This window comes from Cyclospora cayetanensis, unplaced genomic scaffold (assembly GCF_002999335.1).
Source record: "Cyclospora cayetanensis isolate NF1_C8 unplaced genomic scaffold, CcayRef3 CcayRef3_contig_170, whole genome shotgun sequence".
NCBI lineage: Eukaryota > Apicomplexa > Conoidasida > Eucoccidiorida > Eimeriidae > Cyclospora > Cyclospora cayetanensis.
The window spans coordinates 21,662-39,235 of NW_020312115.1; the positions used below are offsets into that span (position 1 = coordinate 21,662).

Genomic DNA, 17,574 nt, shown 5'->3' on the forward strand with positions numbered 1-17,574 from the left:
ACCGCGCATTAGCTATTGCGTTGACCTTGCCTGCTGAATGTTCTGCAGAAGGGTTCCCACCCTGCCTTGCCCAAGCGCCTGAAGAGTTCGTGCATGAAGGAAGACGGGCAGCTGCAATGGCTGTAGCTCCGCTTCCGCAACACTACGAGCACTCACAGCTAGTTCCACGTAGCAAATAGCACACATGCACACACAAATTGCGTCCTCTTCAATCAACCATACAGTGCTCTACGATAAGATATACGAACAGCCAAACCAAATAGTCAAAATTTTGGAGATTCTTAATTAAATACGCCCAGTCTAATAGAAATAGCATTGGTGTGCCTTAGCCCGCTCCACCGATGGCGGGTCCACCCTCGTCACCCGGAGGGGAACTGCCAATAGGCGTCCTTATGAAGTCCGACGTAGCGTTTCTGACGGACAGCTCCTTTATAAGAAAAGGAAGGGGATTTAGGAAAGATGGCATATCAACGGGCGTTCACAGTTTATGCAAATATTTGAGGTCAGTGTCAGGAGCAGCTGCTTAGCTGTGCTTTTGGGGTCAGGGCTGACGTGCAAGTCTCAATGGTACTAGCAACTTAGCAGTGCAGCACGTGTCAGTTGGTTGAATTCTCATTGCTGGCCGCTGACGCAGTACTTCCTCCTGCTTGAGCGCACGGGCGGACGGCTGTGAGCTACATGCGTCTTCAATGCATTGTCATAGCCCCACACCCCGATTGCTTGACTGCGCCGAAAAGCAGGCTTTATGCTGCTAGCGCAGAGGCCGTTCAGTGGCAAGGGGCTTCTCACGCCTGCTTTAATCCGCTGCTCGCAATACCGGCAGCACCAGCCTAAAGCGGCGCACTCCAAAGCAGGCTGCTCTGCAAGACTCGCAGCGATAGCGTAGCGAATAATTACGATCAAAAGTCCGACTTATGATGCACAACAACCGTGTGGAAAGCGCATCGATTATCTGCCAGGCAGACAGCAGCAAGCGGGGTACACAAAAGGAGCAAGAGTTGCAGCTGCTGCGACTGGTGCGGCTGCGGCCGTCGCTCCATCCCTTTTTCTATGTTCCTGCGGCAGAGTCTGGGCCTTATTATTCTAGGAAGGCAGAAGTGTTGATGTTGCAGCATACACCTCGGACTATTCAAGGCATCAGCCACACGAGCAGCACAGGCAGCAGGGCCAGTAGCAGCGGCTGCTGTTGCTGCAGCCGCTGCATGCCCTTTCGTTGCGTCTATTGCACAACAGGGTCTCTGGGTCTCCATTTGATTGCTGGTCTCACAATTAAAAGAAGTATCTCGGTTACAGACGTTCCAGGCGCTTCGGTCTGCGTACCTCTGCTGCCACTGCTACCGTCCCGTTAGCTGAATATTTAGGATGTAGGGATTAGGGTCTAGCAGTTAGACCGAAACGAAAGAGCGGCAGCCATTGATTTCTGTACTGTCGCTGTGGTACTCTTTGCATCTATTGGCCCCTTAAAAGGGGGCCCTTCCCACTCAACAGTCGCCCCGCAGCCGCGGTAGCGTCATCAGTACGTACAGGCTATTGCTGCAGCTGGTGCATCTCTTCCGACGTTGGGGTCTCTTTCCCCGCTCTCTCCCCTCTCTCTGCCGTCCACCAACTTCTTGCCCCGCAGATCGCCAACCTCCACCTTCCACGGCTGCTGTTGCTGCTACAGAAGGCCAACACTTTGTGCTGCACTGTAGCGGTGCCTCCGCAGCCAGCGGGGGATCTCTGTCGCGTGTATTGTGTCCTCTGCTTACGGAAGCAGTCGCAGCTCCCTGCACGCCGGCTCCGTGCAGCTCCTCGTGGCGGGGTGTCGCCAGCCGCTGCGAGCGGGTGGAGGGGGGGATCACTGCACCTACACCACCGGCAGCGGCGGCAGTGTCTCGTGAGGGGGTAGGGCAGCAGCACGGCGATAGGAGCTGCTGCTGCTACCCCGCCTTCTGTGCATGAGGGAGATGGGTAGGGAGCTGCCCCTCTTCGGCCTCTGCATCTTTGTGTCGGTGCCGATCACGCTCGCTGGCGGCTCCCCCTCTGCCGCCGACGCCTCCCTCTGCGTGCCGCGTTATACAGAGCCGCGAAGGCGCAATGAGACGGGCTACTAAGGCAGCTTTCTCTTCGCCTCCCGATGTGCTGTCTGAGGCCTCTGCTTCTCAGGAGCGCACGCAGCAGGAGGGCCGGCCGCAGCAGCGGCCCCTGCTGGAGCTAGCCGGCGCATGCGGCTGCTGCAGGGAGATGGAGGGGAGTGCGGCAACTGCAGCAGCGACTTCGGCTGTCGAAGAAGCAGCGCAGACAGAGGCCTCAGCTTCTCTGGCGCATTCAATGGATTCTCTTTCTCTGAGGGCGGCCCCCTCCGTGCTGGCTGCGCCACCGAGCCGCCCCTCGGAGGGCACCTCCTCGGGCTGCTGTGATAGCGGCAGCCTCAACGAATCGGATGGCGGAGAATTCAAGGAAGCCCTTCTTCACAGATCTGCGTCGGGAGCAGCGGAGGTGCAAGCCGTGAGGCCTCGAAGTACGCGGTCGCGTAGCGACTGCCCAGAGCCTGTGGCTGCGCTGCAGCAGAGGCTTTCTAGCAGTGCCACTCCCGAGCGCCTCCAGGCAGCCGCTGCTGCCACTGCTACTGCCGCTGCCACTTCCGCGCGCGAGGGGGAGGAGGAGCACCAGCAGCGCTCTTACGGCCTTGGAGGATTCCTCAGGAGGCCTGATAGGAGGCTGAAAACGGAGCCCCCTAGGCCTCAAGGCGGCGCGAGTCTCCTGCAGCGCTTCATTCGCTCCTTCAGCAGGAGCAGCAACGAAATCCGTGCGCCCCAGCCTGCTGCTGCTGGCGCCGTCCCCTCGGCCTTGCTCCAGCAGGGGCAGCCGCCACACGAAAAGCAGAGAAGGCCTCATGCTGCCGAGACGAGCATCCACAGCGGAAGCAGTGCGCGTTCGGGCACAGGCGGGATGAGGGGGCAGCATCGCAGGGCAGCTGGTTCTTCCCGGGGGGCCCCCCAGTCACAAGGCCAGGGAGTTTCCGCGGCGTCTCTTGGAGTGACAGTTGCGGCCATGCGCGTATCGGATATGGGGGGGATTCATATTGAGACAGGCAGCGGTGCCTCAGACAGCAGCTCGGTGCCGCTGGTAGGAGGCGGCATCCGGGGGGGCCCCCCTGGAGATTCGCAGTGGGCCTCGGCCGTGTGCGGCGGCAGGGGGCCCTACCATGGGGGCCTCCCTCTCCGAGCCAATTCGGAGGCGGGCAGCAGCATGAGCATGAGCATGAGCAGCAGCAGCAGCAGCAGTAGTAGTAGTTGCGTAGGCGCGTCCGTCTACACAAAGGGTTCTCTTGTGGGAACACCGCCGATCGCGGGGCCTAGTGGTCTTACAGACGCATCAGGCGGAGGTTCTTATTATTACTATGGCGAGGTGCGCCGATCAAAGCGTCATGGCTGGGGTTTGTTAGCGAATGAAGAGAGGCTGCTCTTCGAGGGGCAGTGGCAGAATGACACAGTTCTTGGTTGGTATATTTGCTATCATGAACTTGCCACCGAATTTGGGTTCCGCGAGCTGAACGAGGTGTGTGGCGTCTCGGTGCTTAGCGACAGCGACTTCTTCATTGTTCCTGTGGGTGGACAGCAGCAGCAGCAGCAGCAGAAGCAGCAGCAGCAGAAGCAGCAGTATCCGCAGCAACAGAAACTCGAGCTGCAGAAGCAGCAGTATCCGCAGCAACACATGCGCCAACAGCAGCAGAGCAAGCACGAACAGCAGCTGGGCTTGAGGAGGAGTCGTAAGTGCAGCACTCTGGCTGCCACATCATCCTCTGCTGCTGCAGCGCCAGCAAACAGCCCCGGCGGCAGCAACAGCAACACAGGCAACAACTGCAACGCCAACAGCAGCGGGATGCCGGAGGTACGTCGCGGGAAGCAGAAGCATTTCACGATTCACGCAGCCTCCGCCTTCACGATAATGGTCACGGATATGGAGGCTCTCCAAGATGAGGATGGCGGAGGTGGAGGACTCCTCAGGTTGAATAGCGCAGGAAGCTCCTGCCCTCCTGCTGCTTCTACGGCTCCTGCTGCTGCTTCTACGGTTTCTTCTGCTGCTGCTTCTACGGCTCCTTCTGCTGCTACGGGGGGTGCCCATTCGCGGCAGATGCGACAGGCTGCAGCGGCAGCAACAGCTGCAGCGGCTGCTGCGGCAGCGGCTGCTGCGGCAGCTGCACACGAAGCTGGCCTGTTGCGGGGTGCCCCGAGCACCAGTGACAGCAGTAGGTGCAGCGTGGCGAGCTGCCCAGATGCAGGCATGATGCAGCAAGGCGTGGCGCAGCGGCAGCAGATGGATCAGGAGGAGGACGAGGGTTCAATGAGTCATGGAAGAGTTTCCTTCTCTGACTTGCCCAGCGACGCGGCGTCATCATTGATGCAGCGTGAGGGGAGCGGCTCCGTAGAACGGGGGAAGGGGCCCCTAGAGGACCACGAGGCCAGGGGCGACGCGGCCGAGGGGCCCTCCGCTTCAGAAGCTCGAAGTTCTTTGCGCAGCACCCGTCGAACGCAGACGTGCGTCAGTGGAAAGAAAACTGCGGCCGCGGCAGCTGAAGCGGCGGCAGCAGAAGCAGCAGAAGCAGCAGCAGCAGCAGCAGCAGCATGCGCAGATCCATCCGATGCGGCAGCAGCCGAAGCAGCGGCCGCAACAGCCCGCCGTCGCTTGTATAGGAGGGGAGCCACATTCCCCGAGTTCACGACGCAAGAGAACTTGGCGGCCGAAGAGACACCCTTATGTGAAGGTGTGCGTCGGGGAAGCAGCAAACGAGGCACGCTGACGCCTGGAGTTGCGGGCTCTCCTTGGGGGGGAGCCCAGCCGTATTTGCGCGCCTCCGATTGCCACAAGTGGTCCTGTATAACGCTCTCCTACTTCCTGCGGCTTCTGGGCATGCAGCACGAGGCGGTTCTGTTCAAACGAAACAGAGTCAGCGGGAGCGACATCCCTTCGCTTGGCGATGCCGAGCTCAGGGCTGTGGGCCTGAAGGACAGGCACACACGGTGCTTTCTGCTCAGTGTATTCCGCTATCTGTGGTCTTGTACGGACCACAGAGACCCCCTTATGCCTCATAATCGGCGACACCTCAAGCAGATGAGCGAGAGAGTGCCGATCATCGCGTCCTCCGCAGTCTCGGTCGGGCCTTGCGTTGGCGGGGGCGGCTTTGCCGCGGTTCACAAGGCTCGGGTTAGGGGGGCCCCTCATATGGGGTCCGCTACGGTGGCTTGCAAGATCTTCAGGTACAACCCGAGGCCTACTGCAGTGGCGGCAGCGCTTACTGCAAAGCCCTTGCTCTCGAGAAACCCCCAGGGGGCCCACCACGGAGGCGGCCCTAGACAGCAGGCCGCTCCCTTGAGTGGCAGCAGGTCGTCAGAGGCAAGCAGCATCTCCTCCGTATCACAGGATTTCGCGGGAGGCCTCCATGGGCCGTATGCCGCCGGGATCTCGCTGTGGGCTCAGAATCAGAGTCCTCTCATTCCGTACAGCCAGCAGACGGAACCCCCTTCCGACATTCGGACAAAGCAAGGGGGGCCCCCCCACTTCGTCAGCGACGGAGGGCCCTGGAGCGGTGGTTCCCTCAGCGCCGAAGGCACTGGAAGGAGGCCTTCGACGCCAAGGGCGGGAGGGGGGGGCCTCTCAAGCCCCTCCGCCGAAGGGCCCCTTAAAGGGGGGCGTCGCCACGAGAAGGAGAGTCCTTCCTTGCTGATGGCACCCAGCCCTCCGCTTCGAGGGCCTTCGAGCATTTGCAGCACGAGCCAAAGCAGCGCGAGCGACATGGCGTGCAGCGGGGAGTCTCGCTTGTTTCTGGAAAGCGGAGACGGCCGGTCAGAGGGCCGGGGGGAGACGGCGCACCACACGGTGTTCGGAGGCCCCAAGGCGGTCGCTTCCGAAGGGGGGCCCCCCCCAAGCGGCTCCTCGCAGTTTGCGTGGGAGTGGCATATTGCGCGTCTGCGGAACGTGGATTTCTTCCGGTACTGCCCTCGGCCTGTGAAGCATCGGGACCTGGAAGCCGATATTCTGAGTGTGCTGCAACCCCACTCAAATGTGGTATCGGTTTACGGCAAGTGTTCCTTAAGGCCTGGAGAGGAGGCCTTGCTGATCGAGTACTGCAGTAGAGGGTCTCTGGATGCCCTTATTTTTCCGGGGGCGTCCCTAGGGGGGGGCCCTGGAGCCGCGCCTCTGCGAAGGGGCAAGCGGAGGGCCCCTCTCACCAGGCCGGAGATCGTGCGGCTGTTTGAAGAAGCGGCAGCCGGCCTCGCACACGTGCATAGCTGCAACATCCTTCACCGAGACATCAAACTGAGCAACATCCTCGTAACCGAAACAACTGCCAAGGTACGTGACAGTTCGACAGGTATTTGTGCTAGGCCAGCGAGTGCCAGAAAGAGGGCTTCTGCCGTGGCCAGTCTTCTCCATAGTTGCTTTTGCGCCAAACTGCCTTCAACCTGCTTCCAGGAGAGCCCCTCATATTGTGTCGTGGGAGTTGCTGCTCAGATAGCGGACTTTGGAGTTGCGACGGCGTTCGTCCCGACCGACAGCCCCTCAGTGCTCGGTCTCTTTGGCAATGTCTTCTACGCGGCTCCCGAAGGTACACCAGAAGGCATAATTTAAGCTGCTGCTCCGTTTGTGGGCGGCTAGAAAGTCGTTTCGCTGTTTTCCCTACGTATCGCCAAGCTGTGTTTTTGGCTGCTGTAGACAGCCGGGCAGGACGACGAGCTGCACGGATGCGGTAGTTGGGGGAGTGATGTTGCATGCGCCCTCGTCGGGGAGAAGGCTAGGGGAAAGGACTGCTGTACATGCGGATCTTCTGGCTTGCGCCTATTACTCGCGATACCTCCTTGTAGCAGTCATCAATCTGTGTATCGTCGCGTATGGCTTGCTGCAGTGCTCCGTGGTGAGGGCTTCTTCCCGGCTTCGGACGTGTGGTCTTTCGGCGTTGCCTTCTGGGAGGCCCTAACAGGACAGATGGCTTTTGACGGTTAGCGCGCTTCTTTTGTGCTTCCTGCGGATGTTTATTGTTGCCTCTCTTCAGCGTCGGTGTGTTTCCGTTGGGTGCTGCGCTTCCAGTGCCCCACCCTCTGGTGCGCTGCAGCTGCTTTTCTCCCCACTCTTCAGGCGTGCGTGCTGACTGGTGGCAGGGTATTGGTGCTGCTGTGTTGGATCCGGCGCTCAGGCCTCTCTGCAGGCTATGTCTACGTGCACGTCGCGGCAGGAGATTTGCGTCTAGCGCCTCCCTCCGATCTGCTGCCTGGCCTTCGGCTGCTGCTGCAGCAAATGCTGCACCCCAGCCACAAAGAAAGGCCGACTTTTACAGATATTAGGCGAGAGCTTGCGGCCCTTCAGGAGAAGACGATCTCTGCCATTGAAGAGGACTTGGACGAATTTTTCTCTTACTAGGCCCTTTCTTCATCTTCTTCCTCTTCATCCTGCTATATGAGTCGCGTCTGCTGCGGTACTATTAACAGGGAAACGGCCCAGCAGGTAGCAGGAGCAAGGATAGCAGCACCACTAGGACCAGCATTCTTCTCTGCAAAGTCTAGCATCAGGTTCTGAGTCTTTCAGCTAGCTAGTCAGCGAGTTGGCCAGCTACCTCAGTCCTACGGGTTGTCTAGCTAGAACAAGGTGGCTAGGTTGCGAACCGGCTGCTGGCCGAACTCTTTAGATGCACTTGCTTGGTAGGCATAGTCCTGAATATTGTTCATAAAGTAGCAGTATGTAGATCCCTCAGCACCCTTCTCTTCAAGCACTTTTTAATTTTAATGACCTGAGGTAGTGTCTATGGCTGTGGCTGGCTGGGAAACCAGCTGTGGCGTACATGCAACGCTATCGCATGCATCTGATGGCAACGACAGTAAAAGTCCTGATTCCTTTGCACGGCTGGAGATTGGGGACAGCCTCGCGTCTTCGTTCTAGCTAGCCAGCTGGCCGGCTAGCTGACTAGCGTATGATAGCTTGGAGAGTAGTGCAGAGTCTGTGAGGTGGATTGGCTTCGTAGCATGACTCATTCCTTCCCCGTGTACAGAAACATTCGAAATTCGGGCTTTGTGGGTCGGGGGCCTGGAATGCAAGGTGTAACAATGCGCATGCCGAGCGTGCCTGTAGCCTACTGATACTGCCCATGGCTCCATGGGTGCTGCTGCCGCGCTCCCTCAGTCCCTCATCAAGGATTTTCAATATGTGGATGCCTCTTGGACCCCCCTTCCACCCCATCTTCAGTACCGGAAGCCTGCGCTTCGTGGACGTGCCCATCCACCTCGACTGCCGCTATCTGTGCGTGGATGAAGCCTCCAGGCCCTGTTTCACAAGGCGCTACTGAGCCTTCCGACGAGTCGCTCGAGCTCCCTAGGGTCGTTGAACCCTCGAAGACATGCAAATGAGCTTCTTGGGGCCGCCTGCGAGCGGCCTCATCGACTAGCTGCTCCGCGAGCTGAGCGCAGAAAACGATTCTTCTTGGGAGCGTGGTTAGCTGATCCCATTCGAGGAAGGAAACCTTTCCTACAGTGAAGCCGAGTGCCCTCAGAAGGTTGAGTTTCAGGGATGTGGCGGCAGTGAGCATGACTGTGTTCCTGTAGTAGTGGGGGGGCCCCTCGACCTCGAGACAAATCCGAGGACCCAAGAGGATATCCACACAGAGGGGGCCCAGCTGCACTTCACTCTGATGAGGCACGCACGCCAGGGAGAAGGCTCTGGATACGGAACGGTGGAGGAGGGATGACAGCGAAAGACTGCCTGATGAGGCAAGGGAAACGGTTGCTGCCTGAGCGAGGAAGGAAAGCACTGGAGAAGGCAGGTCAGAAAAGAACTTTGGGCGAAACAGACGCAAACAGAGACCTGCAAGTTGTATTCTGTAAACCGTTGCTGCGCTGAGACGGTGCTGCTCTCGCTGCAGCTGTTGCAACAATCCCAAAAGGAGACCATCAAATTGATCCGGGGGCAGCTCTTCCTGGTGCTGCCCCTCGGACTGCTCATGTTGATTGGGTTTCTGTCGACCTTGCACACAATTGGTTTCTTCTGCCACCGACTGCGGTTGCTCCACGCGTTGATGTGGCTGTAGCAGCAGCAACGCATAGAGAACAGTTGCTGCGTCTTCTTGGCCCAGTTGGTGTAACCTTGCGTATATCTCCTTCCCGAGGTGTTTGTACAGCTGCGGATCCCGTACTGCTAGCTTTGCACATGCAGCAAAAACGCCGCAAAGAGCCCTGTTGCTGAGCTCCTTCTGTCTCTTTCTCACGAGGCGGGACGCCCGGGAGAGGAAGGCGCTATCTCTCCATCTCAAGCGTTCCAGAGATACCACCGCAGCAGCGATGGAGCAGCAATCGAGAGAGAGAATATGCAGTCGGAGGCGGGCGATGGCTGCTCTCACAAAGGCCTGAGACACTGCTGAAGGAGGCCCACGTGCTACAGACCCCAGAAGAGAGACGAGGCTGTCTAGCGGCATCTGGGAGGCCCGCAGGTTGCCTTGCCGCTGAAACGCTTCCCACACTAGCCTGTTGTTGATGCCAAGCGACACGGCAGCACTCGCAACAAGGGATAACCCCAAAGAAGAAAACTGCCGCTCGTAAGAAAGCAGCTGCCTCTCCAGCAACCCGCAGAGTTCCTTATCTCTGACACCGGCCCTAGCCAGCGCATGGGCAAGGCAAGCGATCGTTTGTGCACCTGGCACGCCTTTTTCCGTGGGCATCACGGCAGGTGGAGATGCGTCCGTGGAAGAGATACACTTCGAAGAGAGCCGGCGTAACTCCTCCTTACAACAGTCGCTTAGGACCGCGAAGATGCGAGGGTCCTTCTGTCCCATTCTATTCAGAGAAAATGCAACTTGCTGGAGATCTAAGAGCGACAAGGAGAAGTTCTTATGATATTTACGACCCACGGTGGCTCTGAAGAACACTTCATCCTTGATGGCGTGCAGCAGCGCCGTGTCCGAGCACCCCAATTTTGCAAGAGATATACAGAGGACTGCCAACTCCGAAGCCCGAAACTTTTGCAGACACCGAGGGACGCGATCAGACAACGCAGAAAGAAGAGCGGGGTGGCAACAACCAAAACGCGCAAACCCATGACTCAGGAGGGACAGATGCTGAGGACTATATAGTGCAATCTCTCGTACTGCCTGCAAAGAGAGACAGAAAGACAAACAAAGGAAGGGGCGAGTAGGTTTAAAGGAGTGCATATATTTATTGGTGTGTTTAGATGTGTGTGTTTATATACATATATATATATATATATGCGTGTGTGAGTGCATTTTCATGCACGCAAGGTTCGAGAGTTAAAAACAGACATAAGTATCGAGAAACATAGCGCGTGAAAGCTCACCCTAGAGCAAGCAGCAGAGCGAAGAAGGTTGAAAGGCTTAAGGGCAGACAGTGACACGAAATACGCGAAGACACACAGGGAGAAACACTAAGTTTCGTGCAAATCGCTGGCCTCAAAGCGTGGCAGCGTTAATTGAGAGGGCACTGTGTGTCATGCAAAGGAGCACTGAGGTGTGTATGTACACCGCAAGATGTTCTTAAAAGAGAGAGGAGGTCGCAATATTAGGAAAAAGGCGCAAAGCAGGGGCATATTTAGAGAAAAGCAAAAGGGCCTAGGCTCACGTGCTCTGCTGCAGCACCAAAGAGGGGGTCACTGTACATCTCCAACCGTGTAAAGGCATTTATGAAGAGGGCAACATCCTGTGGGAGCCATTTATCCTTTTGCGTTAGCGCTGCCTCCTCTATGGCATGCAGGGCCCCTAAATGTCTTGCCGATGCGACGGCAAGCGCGTTGGCCGTCAGTGCTAGCTGCATAGGCCGCATTGCTGCTGCAACGCGGGGTATCTGTGGGGCCATGGAGGCAACAAAGCGCACCGTGGCGGCTGTACTCCTACATTTCACACTGCTATTGAGTGCAAGGGACACTTCCTTGGGGCCGAGGGCTGACGCCTGCTGCAGCAATCGCTGTGCTGCGGCTGCAAAGGCTGCCTTGTCTGCCTCTACGTCCAGGGGAACCCTAAGTCGAGCATACGCGGCCATCAACTCCCTACAGCAGGAGGGTGATGCTGACTCTGCAGTGGCGCGAAAGGCAGTTGCAAGGTGCCGCAACGTATTAACGCTCCGCCAGCCGCACTGCTGCAAAACCCGCAGTAGATCTCTTATTTCTGTGGCAGTAAAGGCAGCAGCAGGCAGTTCCTGCAGCCGCAGATGCAGCGACCGCTGCAGCTCATTGTCTCTTAGCCCGCTGGCCCTTAGCCCATTGTAAATGACCAACAGATCATCAGGGCTAAGAGCTCCCATAACACGAGTCGTAGCCTTCGCAAGGGCCCCCCAGTGCACAGGGGACAGAGGCAACTGGACTCTTGGAGGAACCCCCGAAACGGGAGCTAGAGGGGCCCCTAAGGGGCCCCCAAGAAAACGGTATACATTGAGGAGGGCCTCACGGCCCAGCTGACTCAGCTCCAAAGGGGAGAGGAGATTCTGATGCCAAAAACACACGCAACTATGCTCGATGCAGGTGATGCTGCAGCCTCCTCCGGCGTGCTGGTGGAGGCGACGCGGAGAGCCACTCAAACGCGCCGCGCAGAACCCCTTAAGCAGCCCAACCAGCAGCAGCACTAGCCATAAAGACAGCAACAGGATCTCACCTCGGCCTCCTTGGGGGGCGCTGGCCTGTCTACCACAAGCACGTGGTACCACCTATGAAAAGTTCCCGGGGGGCCCTCCACTGTTGGCGAGATGGGTGTCGCAGGGGCCCCCTGCAAGGGGCGTCCTGAATGTGAGGTGCTGGGGTCCTCTGGAAGCTTTGGCAGGGGAGCTCCTGCACGGCGGGGGTGAATTCTGCGCTTAAGCGGAGGCGAAGTCACCAGCCAGGCGACAGAGTGCCCCGTATGAAAGGGAAATGGAGGGGCCCCCAGCCTCAAGACCCCAGGGGGCCCCCGCATCAGTGAGGGCTCCAGGAGAAAAGCTCCCAGTCTATCGGGAGGGCCTTGGGAAAACTCCCCTTATGCCATCGAAACAACGAAAATCCCTTAGCCTTGCATTTTAAAGCAGACTTTCTAGGCTTAAAACCCCAAAACGTAGACCTTGGGTGGCATCGGCATTGCGAGAGAACCATGGGTACCCTCCCGCGGGTAGCGGTCGATTGTGGGGCCTAGCGGGGGCCCCCCTGAGACAGGTTCCCATTCAAAGCAAGTCTAACTTCTCTTCACTGTTATGACGTTCTTCCTCACGTTGCCGCTTGACGACTCCCCAAAGGACCGTTGAGTGCATCCTGGTGTAGCGAGGCCTCGGTGACCTTGCGGGCACAACTGCAGTTGCTAAGGCCTAAGGCCCCACCACAAGCTTCGAACTGTCGAGCCAAAAAATGCCGGTTGTGCGAACTCCTGGAGAGCTCTTAGGTTCTGCCTCGGCCTTCAGCCCCGGCGAGGGCGTCTACCAGAAAGGGGGCGACCTCAGGGCCTCAGCTGTAGGCATCGAGAAAGTCTCTCCTCCGCCGAACAACAGGGTAAGACGATGCGCCTATTGAAATCTATCGCAAAGGACCCAGGGGGAATGCCGCTTTTCCGGGCGACTCGCAAGGCTGTACGCGGGCGAAGGCCTTAACTGTCTTTTCGCTCGGGAGGGGTCCAGTGTATCTGCACCGCATGTGGCCTTTCTGTGCCCTGAAATCGGTGTCCTTCGCCTGTCTCTAGTAGCAGTTTAAGGGGGGGCTTTGCGAAGCGCCGATCCCATTGGCAGAAACCGAGGTGCTCCCTCATGTGGCAGGCACCTCAGGAAAGCCTCCCCCCACCGCCTGTGCGTTCAAAGGCGTTTCGAGGTGGCCTCCCCCTCCTGCGCTCATTTATCTGCAAGACCCTCCTTGTGCAAGGATGTGGCTGCTCTTTAGATTTGATTCAGGCGTCCATGAGGTCTGGCATCTCCTGGCTCTCGTACTTCCAATGGGGCCCCGTGTTTGTCCCTGATGACCTTCTCCTGTCCCTGAGTCTTCTGGTATGCAAACTTCGAGTCATGCCGTTGCGCTTTCAGGGTTTGCCAGTGCTGTCTATACTCCGCGCTGCGCAAAGTCGCGCGGCAGTCGCTCGCGTCGGCTCCTTGGTCTTGGGTCAGGTAAGCAGGGTACCCCACTCCACCCTTGGTGCAGACGTGCAGGACGCGGCCTGTTGCTGGTTCCAGCAAGCACAGCAGTGCTTTTAAAGGGGCTTTGTCTTCTGCACAACCTGAGGTAGTCACCGCGGAGGAGGCGCTTGGCTTTTAATATGCCTCTGGCTTCAAGGTTAGGGCGATGTTGCTCGAAGGTGACTGCGGTAAATCGAATGTTGGTCGAAGTGGCGGTGCTGGCCGTTGATGGGCATGTGCTCCCAGAACCCTACAAAGGCGCAATCAGGTTAGGGCATGAGATTAGCTGTGGAGGGTCCCTTTTTTGCACGCTTTCACGGGTGTGGGGCTTTTAGTGGCGAAAGTGTTTGCACATCCCATTTTAAAGGCCTTGGAATCGACGCTTTGCTCTTCAGGGCGCAGGATGTGCGAGAGACTATTGTGGAGAACTTCGATATCGCCGAATGCTTCCAGCCCTCGGACGTCGTTCGAGCAGAAGTGGTCCTTCAGGCCCCCGATCATAGCCCTAAGTCGCGTTGTGCTCTAGATTAGACTAGGCGCAGCTGCTTCACATTTTTGCCACGCTCGTGGTTGCTGGCTCCCATTAAGACATGCCAAGGATTGATGTGGATGCGGGGTCCGGGGTTTGTGCGTACAGCTATCGGCGGACGGGCGAGTGTATCTACTAGGCACTGCCGCTGACGACTTGGGCGTTTTGTGCGCGGACAGCAAAGCGGGGGGAGCCCTGCAGCCGGTATCGGCATTGCTCATGCGGTGTAGCCTCACAGGGCAGCTAGAGAGAAGGTAAGGCTGCAACGCGCACATACCCTGTGCCTTAGAGGCCTTCACATGCCGTCCGAACCCGAATTCGTGAACTCCCAGCAAACACCAAAGCGTCAGTTGCCCAATCACGCTTACGCAGAGTAACTTTGTGAGTCCTAGTCACATGCCATGCCACATGCCGTCCTGTGAAGCCCCGGTTGGCTCAAAGCCTGAAGCCTTGGTGCAGCCGGCTACCTCCACAGGCACGAAGCTTAGCATGTAGCTGGTGCACATTCTGCTGCTGCTTTCAGAAAAGTGGCAAGGCCCCCTGGGGTCTAGGGCTTGGCGCGTCGTAGCAAGGTGGCTGATGAGTCTTAAGAAAATGCGTTTTCCGGCGACGGCCCGTAGCTGTTGCAGCTGCTGCCGCAGGAACAACGAGCCCCCAGGAACCTACTGCGGACACCACACCGTAGGAATCTTGCCGTGCGTGGAGCTTTGACTGGCACTGAGATTCTAGCTGTTCAATATTTTTTGGTTGACACCGATGAGCGATTCAAAGCCTGCCGAGGGCGCTGGAGCCTTGCAGCAGCAGCAACAGATACCGTTGCTGCAGTTGCCTTTGTGGATAGATAGAAGTGGGAACTGGGTCGTTTCACCGCAAAATCCTAGGCCACCCATCCCGCAGCGCCACAAAGGTTAGTAAGCACCGCGGCAACCGCCGAAGGGTCTCCTTCTCCGCTTTCCGCCTTCCGTCGAAGGCCGTTTCTCCCCTGCTGTCTCTTAAGGCCAGGGATGCCCAATGTATCTCCTTCAAATAGACTCATTCTCCCCAAAACCCACTACAGCGCTTCCCGAGAGGGAAAGCCTTGACGCTTTCTCTCCTCGTTTTCTTCTGACTCGCTGTGGCGTCCCTCCCGCTTCCTTGCTTCTCTAATGTGTCTATCCCTCCAGCGGTCCTGTTGAGGGCCTGTCCCTTTACTCCTTGAAGGATGTTTCTCACTGCACTGTCATATGTCTCCTCGCCCCGTCGTTTGGTGTACCACGGGGTGCCTCTGGGGTCGCCTAGAGTTGCAAGTCTCATGCGAGTCTTTTGATGGGTTCAAGGGCCCTGAAAAAGCTGGCTAGTGACTAGATAGCATATCCTCACCCCCCGTCCCCATAGTTTAGACACCAACGAGGAGGTGCTCAAACAGGCTACTTCGAGTGTCCTCGTACAGGGATCTGCCGCCGAAGACGCAAACTACGCATAGAGGGGAACGTATAGGGGTAGAAATTACAAAGGTTCTTCTTACTACTTGAGTAGTGCCTTTCCAAAAGAACTAGTAAAAACTGACTACTGGTTTGGCTTCTCGTGTATCTGTTTACAGTATGTATCTAGTGCAATACGATAAGAATCCATGCTGTGCTTGCCTGAGCTCTACAGGTTGCCACTATATCCAGCTAGCTTTGAATGCTCGCTGTGCTTGGAGGATGCAGGAACCCCCGTGCACCCTAGGTGTCTCTCTTTCTGTCTCTCTCTGTGTCTGTCTCTGTCTTTCTCCCTCCCTCTCTCTCTCCGCACATGCTGGAACCCTGATGGGTGACGGCATTGGGTGGGGGGCCGGTAAGAGTTTTTTCGAAGGAACGCTTAATGAATTTTCATCGAATAAAATAGGTTTTGGGGCTAAAAATGTGCCTCCCTCAGGAAATTCTAGTGGAGGGACACCATTGAGAGGCTGTCCTCCGTTCATTGAAATGCTCACGCCTTCCGATTCCCCAGCTTTAGCTTAGAGCCCCTGCTTATGAAGTTGGAACAATATTTCGGTGCAAGCAGCTCACACCCTGTACGTCGTCCGGGGGCCAGCATACACCCGGGAACTATCGGGCTTAGAAGCGTACACCCCACACACCTCATTCGTGCAGCTATCCCTACATTGTGGCAAACATGAACTACAAGAAACCACGCCATGCAGTTCATTTCGAGCCGAATGAGGTGCGACTCTGTCTACTCGCAGCAGTCAAAGTGTGGCCTAGCTCACTCAGAGGCGCGCGGTTGAGGACCTCCCCGCCTGGCAAGTGCAGCCTTGGATGGAATTTCTTGAGCTGCTTCAGAAACTGTAATCCATGAAGCTCTCACTAAAAAGACCTCCTCCCTCGGCCTCCCTACAGGCGACATGGAAAGGCAACTAAAATATCCGCCTGCTGCGTCAGTGTGTGCAGCCTGTTCAAGGGCTTAAGGCATCGCAGATTTAATTGAACTGTCAGAATATAGCGCTTCGAGGCTTAGCCTTCAGAACATTTGGATTCGGATGCCACGTTTGAAGCCTGCACTAAAGCAAGTACACACGATGCACGGTGTACAGAAAACGTGTCAATCCCCATCTCCATACATGTATGATAACTTCCTCCCAAGACGCATTCTTAGCCTACAAACAAATAGCTTCATACTAAGCCCTAGATCTAGAAGATTTTCAGCGCCGGCAGCTCGTCCACTGCTATCCCTCCATCAGCATGCATCACGGGCCCCGAAGGGTCTTCTTGGGGGCCCCTGGGGGCCCCTGTCCCCCTTTCACTTGCGTTGAATTCAGCAAAACACATTTGCTCAGTGAAACTGCTGACGAATCCACCAGGTAGCAGCTTCTGGGGTCTTGTTCACCCTCCTCCGCGTAGTGCCCGGTAGTGCTGGTGAGGGCCCTTCGAGTCACGCCTTCCCCTTTTCCATTGCGCCTCTTCCAGGGGGACCCCATGGGGCACCACAGAACAGATCAGGAGGCTGCGGCATCCCGCCGCACAACTTGGGGGGCCCCCAGCCTCCTTGGTCAGGCGCTAGCTGCTGCCAGGGGAGACGGCCCATCCGGCTCTGACGCAGGGGGGGGCCCCTCCCGGCGGGTTATTTCACACAGGAGGCGCTCGCGTTCGCGTTCTCGGTCAAGAGAGTACCACTCATCCAGGATTTCCAGGAGGGTGCAAAGAGAAGGAGCGGGGGCTTGGGGGGCCCGTGGGGGCCCCGCGGCGGGGCTGCCCAATGCGGCAGCTCGTCGTCACGTGCGAACCTGGTTGGCTGAGCCTCGGACTGCTTCTGCACTGAGAGGCCCTCGTGACTACATTGAAGGCTCGTTGAGGGCCCCCCTGTCCAGGAGGAATGGGGAAGGGAAGGAGGAATTGTGGAGTCACGACATGTTTGAAGGGGGGGAGCAGGAGGCGGCCTCTTCTGTCTTTGTCAGGGGCCTCCCAACTGACATTACGCGTCAAGAGCTAACGGCTAATTTCTCAAAGTGTGGAAAGGTCGTCTCAGTCAGAGTAAGCCAAATCCACCCTATATGAATTGCGACTTTCTGAATCGCAAATCCTAAAATAAATCGCCATCAGCGCCGCCGTCCCGCGCCTTGAAGTTTGCCGAGGTGCGCACATGAGGGGAACGGGCAACAAGCGCTGGGTAGATGTGAGGGGCGTAGGAGCAGCTCTAGGGGCTTGGGGTTTAGGTTTTGCGGTTGTAGGTGGATGCGCGGGGCCGCACGGGCACGGCAGAAGTGTCGTTCGCTCAAAAAGGCGCAGCCGAAATTGCGGCCAAAACCTTCCACGGGGTGTATGTACACTTGAAAAGAGGAAGGGAAAAATTCTGCCTGAAAGTGGCGGTAGTGGACAAAGCGCAACAACCTGAAGCCGTTGAAGAGATAGAAGAAGATGAAATACCCCGTAAGTAGCAAAACACGGCATACTCCCGTCCTTAGGAGCCCTGAAGCTAAGAGATGTGGGTCTGGGG

At 57.4% G+C, this 17,574-nt stretch overlaps 4 protein-coding genes across 4 annotated transcripts; 3 read left to right on the forward strand and 1 right to left on the reverse strand.

Annotated features, from left to right (window-relative positions):
- Window positions 1-2,223: 2,223 nt before the first annotated feature.
- On the forward strand, window positions 2,224-7,398 carry LOC34619067. The gene is made up of 7 exons (XM_026337234.1): window positions 2,224-3,274; window positions 3,362-3,643; window positions 3,695-4,849; window positions 5,048-6,336; window positions 6,496-6,589; window positions 6,887-6,979; window positions 7,175-7,398. Exons 1-7 carry the CDS (start codon window positions 2,224-2,226, stop codon window positions 7,396-7,398), a joined length of 4,188 nt encoding a protein of 1,395 aa, XP_026193019.1.
- Window positions 7,399-10,565: 3,167 nt separating this feature from the next.
- LOC34619068 lies at window positions 10,566-12,076 on the reverse strand. Its single transcript, XM_026337235.1, has 4 exons — window positions 12,059-12,076; window positions 11,859-11,948; window positions 11,621-11,672; window positions 10,566-11,371 (listed from the first exon to the last, which is right to left on the reverse strand). The coding sequence occupies exons 1-4, from the start codon at window positions 12,074-12,076 to the stop codon at window positions 10,566-10,568; spliced, it is 966 nt and encodes a 321-aa protein (XP_026193020.1).
- A 263-nt stretch (window positions 12,077-12,339) lies between these two features.
- On the forward strand, window positions 12,340-14,171 carry LOC34619069 (exosome complex component CSL4). Its single transcript, XM_026337245.1, has 6 exons — window positions 12,340-12,480; window positions 13,002-13,082; window positions 13,271-13,359; window positions 13,487-13,571; window positions 13,729-13,874; window positions 14,144-14,171. Exons 1-6 carry the CDS (start codon window positions 12,340-12,342, stop codon window positions 14,169-14,171), a joined length of 570 nt encoding a protein of 189 aa, XP_026193030.1.
- Window positions 14,172-16,556: 2,385 nt separating this feature from the next.
- On the forward strand, window positions 16,557-17,515 carry LOC34619070. Its single transcript, XM_026337236.1, has 2 exons — window positions 16,557-17,111; window positions 17,309-17,515. The coding sequence occupies exons 1-2, from the start codon at window positions 16,557-16,559 to the stop codon at window positions 17,513-17,515; spliced, it is 762 nt and encodes a 253-aa protein (XP_026193021.1).
- The last annotated feature ends 59 nt before the right edge of the window (window positions 17,516-17,574 follow it).